The sequence below is a fragment of the Anas platyrhynchos genome, chromosome 36, assembly GCF_047663525.1.
Source record: "Anas platyrhynchos isolate ZD024472 breed Pekin duck chromosome 36, IASCAAS_PekinDuck_T2T, whole genome shotgun sequence".
NCBI lineage: Eukaryota > Metazoa > Chordata > Aves > Anseriformes > Anatidae > Anas > Anas platyrhynchos.
The window spans coordinates 3,348,362-3,354,923 of record NC_092624.1 but is presented as its reverse complement, the minus strand read 5'-3'; the positions used below and the strand labels follow the sequence as shown (position 1 = coordinate 3,354,923).

The 6,562-nt window shown below is 51.4% G+C and overlaps 1 protein-coding gene across 1 annotated transcript in view; it reads right to left on the bottom strand.

Moving 5' to 3' along the window:
- Positions 1-905: 905 nt before the first annotated feature.
- Positions 906-6,562, bottom strand: part of LOC119715110 (scavenger receptor cysteine-rich domain-containing protein DMBT1-like) — a 28,595-nt gene continuing 22,938 nt past the window's right edge. The window contains exons 13-18 of the mRNA XM_072032092.1: positions 6,025-6,372; positions 4,981-5,313; positions 4,159-4,488; positions 3,704-4,033; positions 2,919-3,035; positions 906-2,747 (exon numbers count right to left, since the gene is read on the bottom strand). Coding sequence (XP_071888193.1) covers positions 2,695-2,747; positions 2,919-3,035; positions 3,704-4,033; positions 4,159-4,488; positions 4,981-5,313; positions 6,025-6,372 — 1,511 coding nt within the window. The 3' untranslated portion in view covers positions 906-2,694. The remainder of the gene's footprint in view (positions 2,748-2,918; positions 3,036-3,703; positions 4,034-4,158; positions 4,489-4,980; positions 5,314-6,024; positions 6,373-6,562) is intronic.

The window sequence follows — 6,562 nt, the reverse complement described above, 5'->3', positions numbered from 1 at the left end:
TAGAGCAGTTGGGAAAGGTGTTTTCATTTGTCCTGAGGCTCAGTGAGCCCAAGGACTTTGTGCCTCTCTTTTGTAAACAAAGAGGCCAGCAACAAAGAAATTCCCGACATCATCACAAAAATGCTATAAACTGTCAAAGCCTGACCTGGCCAATGCAGCTGTGAGTAGGGGTGCTTCTGCTGGTAGTTTTCAGTAGTTTGTTCAAATAGGTGCTCTGGAAATGCGTCGTCTTCCTATGTCTGTTCTGTTCCTTTTGAATTTGTGTGCTGTGTCCCCTTGGGAAGGCTGAAACCCCTTCCTGAGATATTGTGGAATCTCTGCAGAGTAGTCCACAGCCCAAACTCAGATCTTTTTCAGTTGTAAAGGTCTTCTCCAAACTGTGATTAAACACACACAATGATGCAGACAGTTGGTGCTTTCTGATACTTGGGCTCCAGTCTTTTCCTCCTTTCCCGAGGCAGTGAAAACACCCCAGACAATTGGGTCCAAGTTCCTCCTATTCTGAGGCGCTCATGTGCAGACGCACAGACCTATAAGAGCTCAGGAGTGCTGAGCCTTTGGTGTAAACTCTGGGACAAACAAGACTGGAGAACTGGGTCTGCCGGATCAGCCAGAAGAAAAATTAAAAGATTCAAGTGCCAGCAGAAGGATAAGAAATCCCAAAGTCCTAGGATGTCCAGGGAGGACCAGAAGATGACCTTGCAACCACACATTGACAGAAGGGGCCAGGGACTGCATGGCTGAGGCTTAGGACAGGTAGAAAGATGCAAACTGATAACAGCTTCAACTGCTGGCTGGAAGGAAATGAGAGGTGGTAGGTGGTGTGGCTTAACATATCTGGCAGCACCCACTCACTCCCATTCCCTCTCTGGGATGAGGGACAGAATTACAAAGAAATGCAACCCTGCAGGTTGAGATAAAGACAGTTTATTAGGACAGAAAAGAAAGGAAAATAATAATAATAATAATAATGATAATACTCCTAACAATGTGTACAAAACAAGTGATGCACAATGCAATTGCTCACCACCCGCTGACCAATGCCCAGCCTATCCCTGAGCAGCCAGTCCCCCAACCCCGGCCAGCCCCCTGTATTAATTGTTCAACATGACCCCATATGGTACAGAATACTCCTTTGGCCAGTTTGGGTCAGCTGTCCTGGGTCTGTCCCCTCCCAGCTCCTGCTGCACCCCCAGCCTGCCTGCTGGCAGGGCAGTGTGAGAAGCTGAAAAGCCCTTGGCTCAGTAAGCACTGCTCTGCACCATTTGAAACATCAGCATGTTATCAACATTATTCTCACCCTAAATCCCAAACACAGCACTCTACCAACTACTAGGAGGAAAATAACTCTATCCTAGCCGAATCCAGGAGAGGAGGATAACAAGACCCTGTTGCCCCACCAGTTCGCAAAGGCAACCTTGCTGTTGGAAGGACTGAACAGATCCTGCAACGTTGTCATTGAACAGAGAGCATGGGAGGTCTAGCTTAATTCCCCAAGCCCTCTCCACTGCTGAAAAGAACCTGCAATGCCGTTTCCTGCCTTCTGTATTTCATTGTCATGTCCTCAGCTGCACCTCACAGTGCTCTAAATACTCATCTTCTTCTGCATGTACCTAATGGCCCCTCTCTTCCTGCTTTGTCTTCTACCTGGTGAAATCCTTGCCAGCTTTTTCTACCTCTTCCAGCAGCTAATTTGAGATGTTGCCATGTCAAGTAGGCTCTTTGGTCCCTAAGACAATGCTTCTTTCTCTGTGGCTTCATCGCAATCTGATGAAGCTTGTGGTCATTTGTTCCCTCCCTGTGGCACTGGGATGTTCCCCAATCTTGACCGTGGGACCCTCTGGCTTCACCAAAGTGGTGGGTGGTTTGGGGCTCACACCTGACTTATGGGTTGCTCTATTAAGAGTGTGACCACCCACAGACCCTTCCTTGGTTTTGGCCAGGACCATATCTCACCCAGAATTAGCAATCATCAGTCTCCAATATGTGACCCAATCTTCCCTCTGTAGCCAAAGAACCCATTCTTTCATCACATACGCTTTGCCTAAACTTCAGGCCAAGTCACTACATAACCCTGAACATGCATACAATATTTCATTCTTGTTCTTTCAGGTTTCAGGATACTTTACTGGTATTCAAAACTATACTGAATAAATACAACAGACGAGGTACTTCCCAGCCCATGCTGGACAGACTTCGAAGTGCATTGCTCCTTTTGCAAAGTTAGCTATGTGCAGTGCAGTAGAGCATTGTGCTCTCTTTTTCTTGGATCATGAAGCCATTTCCATGGGAGATTAGAGGAAAAAGTATGATGACTGTTGGGGTGATGGCAAGGGGTGGCTGTTGGGTGAAGGCACAGGATTGCAGTGGTGGGAATGAAGCATCTGTGCAAGCAGATGGAGCTGGGATGCTGGAGCCTACCTGGAGAACCAGATAGGGGTTATCACTCTGAGAAGACCTGGCTTGGAAACTGGGGGATTTATGGTGCTGTGTGTGACCGTGGGGGAAGTAGGACCCCCAGAAGCTCAGTGCAGTGGGCCGGGGGCTTTAGGGCACACAAGACAGGACTCTGCCAGAGGAGATCATCTCTGCTGATCCTTGAAGGGCTGCTCTGCTCTGGCTCCACAAAACAGTGTCTTTGCTGCCTTCTGGGGTCCTAGGGAGCCTTGCCTTCATTACCAGGAGTGTGGCCACCTAAGCCTCAGATGATGTCCCGGCATCATCCACCTTCTTTGCTTGTGATTTTTCTGTAAAACAAAGGAGCAGGGTGATGTTCAGAGGGTACAAATCCCAACCCAAGAAGTGTTGCACAGACCAACAATGTGCAAACCCCAACCCCAGCCCAAGAAGTGAGGCCAAAAGCACCATGAGCCCTGTAGGGACACCAGATGTACCATGCACAGAGGTCCTGCTCTTACCATGGGAGCGGCCAGCCTGTCTTCCACACCTCACCAGGTACAGGACCAGCAGGATCCCACAGAGTGTTGCCACCACGCCAAGCAGACCCGACAGCACTGAGCAGGCCTGGGTGAGATCTGTGGAAAGAGTTAAGCTCAGAGCAGTTTGGTTGGATGGTCAGACCTGCGCCATCCCTCAGGGTTCCTGCTCACCCTTCCTTTCTGCTGCACATTTTTGGGGGACTCTCAACATCTTCCATCACAGCACTCCATGGGGCTGGGGTTTACCCCTGTTGGCTTGCCCTCCACTTTTGTAGGATGGGTGCAAGGACCCCCCAACTTGGATTAATGCCAAGAGAACATATCCACAAGGGGAACCCTTGGCATTTCCAAACACCCATGCTACGTGGGATACAGCAAGGCATGGCAGAACTAGTTTAGATGCAAGAGGCTGCACCTTAACAGAAATCTCTGTGCATTAGGAATTGTCTCTCCCTGCCCATGGAGGGAGACTTTCTGAGGGAGCATATCAGCATGATATCCACACCTTCTCCTAATTAATCCCCCTCCATCACCTACAGCTTTTTTCCTCCAGGTGCCTCCATCCTGTCCATCTAATGGTTTCTGTCAGGGAGGTTTCTGGCATCACTTCTGCTAAGACTGGCACAGAGACAGGAGTGTTACCCCACGGTGTGTTATCACTGCAGTGGCTACTTGGCTCTGCCCATCCTAGACACTAAGTTGGCCACTAGTTCAGCAAGAGCGGTGCCATCTGCAGTAGGACAACAGAGGTTCCTGGCACTCACCTTCCATCTCCGTACACACCACTCCAGCTGCAAAGCCGTGCTTGCACTGCCCCGGACCCATGTTCCTATGCTGGCACTCCAGGAGCAGACTCTCTGAGCCGCGGCAGCTCAGCCCTTCCAGCAAAGCGTGGCCATGTTCTGGGCTGAACTGGCCTCCGATGGGTGCAGACCGTGCTGGCCCACAGCCCAGCTGCTTGCAGACCACCTGCGCCTCCAGCAAGCTCCAGTCACTGTCACAGACGCCGTACCAGGTGGCATTGTACAGCACCTCCACACGCCCTGAGCAGGGACCTGGACCATCCTTAACCCGCAGCTGCAAGGGGTTGGTGCCTGCAGCAGAGAGCAGAGGGGGTGAGGTCTCAGGCAGGACAGCTTTGGTGTCCAACCCCATGTTGAGTGGACAGGAATTAATTCAGCCTGTCCTGGATGGCCCACCCTGGTCCCTGTGGATTTACCTGAGCACACCACACCGGCATCCTCACTGTGGCCACAGTTGTGCTCTCCCCAGCTTTTCAGCCCGCACTCCGCAAAGGTTGACTCTGTCCCCACGCAGTGCACATTGTCCAGCCAAATGGGGTCCGACCCTTGCCCAAAATGAGCTGAGCCCGGTGCTGACATTGCCGTCCCACAGCCCAGCTCCCTGCACACAACTGCAGCATCGTTTATGTCCCACGTGTCATCACACACGGTCCCCCACTTCTGGTCGTGAAGAACCTCAACTCTCCCAATGCAGCTGTTCGATCCATTCACCAGCCGCAGCAGACGGTGCCTCGATGTGTCCGTGTCTGAGGAGGGAGCAAAGTGCACGTTCATACCTGATCATCAGCTGCAGACAGGCTTTGAAATGCATTGAGCCATGGAAAAAACTAGAACATCCTTTCAAGAGGCCTGGGAAATGTTCTACATTGACAAAGATTCTCAGCTCAGATAAAAAGGGACCACAGCTACAGAGCCTGGGATTCAGTGCCCAACAAAGGGTATTGGGATCAATACCCACCACAAAAAGTGGTAGGAGGCACTGACAGATGAGTTTATGCAGCTAGTGCTATCAGAAAGGGATAGGAGAATGGCTCTCTAACTGTGCTTCTTTCTGCACAAAACCTTCCTAAGGTCTTGCACAGGGAATAGCATCACCTGGTGTGGCATTCACACCATTCTCTGATTATTATTATTTATTTATTTTTTTCACCAGGGTGTGGAAAAAGCCCCCATTTCTGGCTTTTGAGGACATGATCAGGTTGCACCCAAGCTGCACAGTACTTATGAACATGACTCACCTGAGCACACCACTCCAGCATCCTCCCCGTGGTCACAGTCGTTGGATCCCCATGGCCTGGCATGGCACTCGGAGAGGGCGGCTTCAGCCCCGGTGCAGTTCACGTTATCCAGCCAGACACGGCCAGACCCTGGCCCAAAGTGAGCCAGAACCGGAGCTGAGACTGCCGTCCCGCAGCTCAGCTGTCGGCACACCACCGTGGCCTCGCTGAGGCTCCAGCCGTCATCACACACCGTCCCCCACTGATGCTCGTGGAGCACCTCCACTCTTCCTGCGCAGCGGCTGGGGCCATTCTGCAGGCGCAGCTGAGCTGGCACTTTGACAGCTGTGCCTTCTGGTGGCACAGGGTGAGAGAGAAAAGGAGCATCAGACCTGATCTGAAAGCACATCCACATGCCACCCATGCCCTCAGCACCTTCCCCAGGGGGTACTCCCCCGTGTTTTGCTTGAGAGGGTTCTCATGTCCATGCAAACCTGTTGAGGTGTGTAGATGAACCAACTGTGTGACCTCAAAGCCCATGCATGTTCAACATGAACACAAGCAAACTGTCCCTGTAAGCTGCTGCAATCTGGTTTTAAGGGATCCAGGAACCTATAACATTGGCTTGGTGACTCCAGCAACCTCCAGCTTCCTGAAGACCCCCTTGCTTCTTTCCTTTCTTCAAAAAGGCCCCAGGACTCCTCACTTTTGCCCATGAGTTTGTAAGCTGCTGGTCCTATAGCACAGAGGGTTGGGACCTTGCTGGGGAGCAGTTCTGCCACCCAGCCCTGTGCTCTCCCTCTGTCCTTGGTGTATGCTCTTTTTGCCCATACCAGCATATTTTTTGTATGCTACCTACCCCTCATCATCACTGCTGCTCCTTACTTACTGCAAAAGGATGACCTGTGTTCTAAGGAGTGCATTTCAGAAAAAAAAGAGAGGGGACGAGGTCACCCTTTCACCCTTGGCTAATGCTGTCAAAGTGGCATTAGTCCTTGGAGCCAAGCATCCTCCACTGAACTTCTTCTTCTGGTATCAAGCCTGATATTATCTACCAGTGGTTACCTGCACACACAACTCCAGCATCTTCTCCGTGGTCACAGTTATTGACTCCCCATGGCTTGGCCTGGCATTCAGACAGGGAAGCTTCTGTCCCACTGCACTGAACGTTGTCTAGCCAAATGGGGCCTGTTCCCTGGCCAAAGTATGCTGAGCTATAAGCTGAGACTGCCGTCCCACAGCCCAGCTGCCGACACACGACTTTGGCATCTGTGAAGCTCCAGTCATCATCACACACGGTTCCCCACTCATGACCATACAGCAGCTCCACTCTCCCGGCACAGCGGTTTGGGCCGTTTACCAGGCGCAGCTCTGTGGAACCAGCTCTGGAGTCCTGGTGGTGGCTGGCTGACTCTACGAGAAGCACAGGAGATGTACCTTGAAACCCTTCCTTGTCCCTCATTTCTCAGAATTACAGAATTATCTAGGTTGGAAGAGACCTCCAAGAACACCCAGTCCAGCCTCTGACCTAACACCAACAAGTCCTCCACTAAACCGTATCGCTAAGCTCTACATCTAAATGTCTTTTGAAGACCTCCAGGGA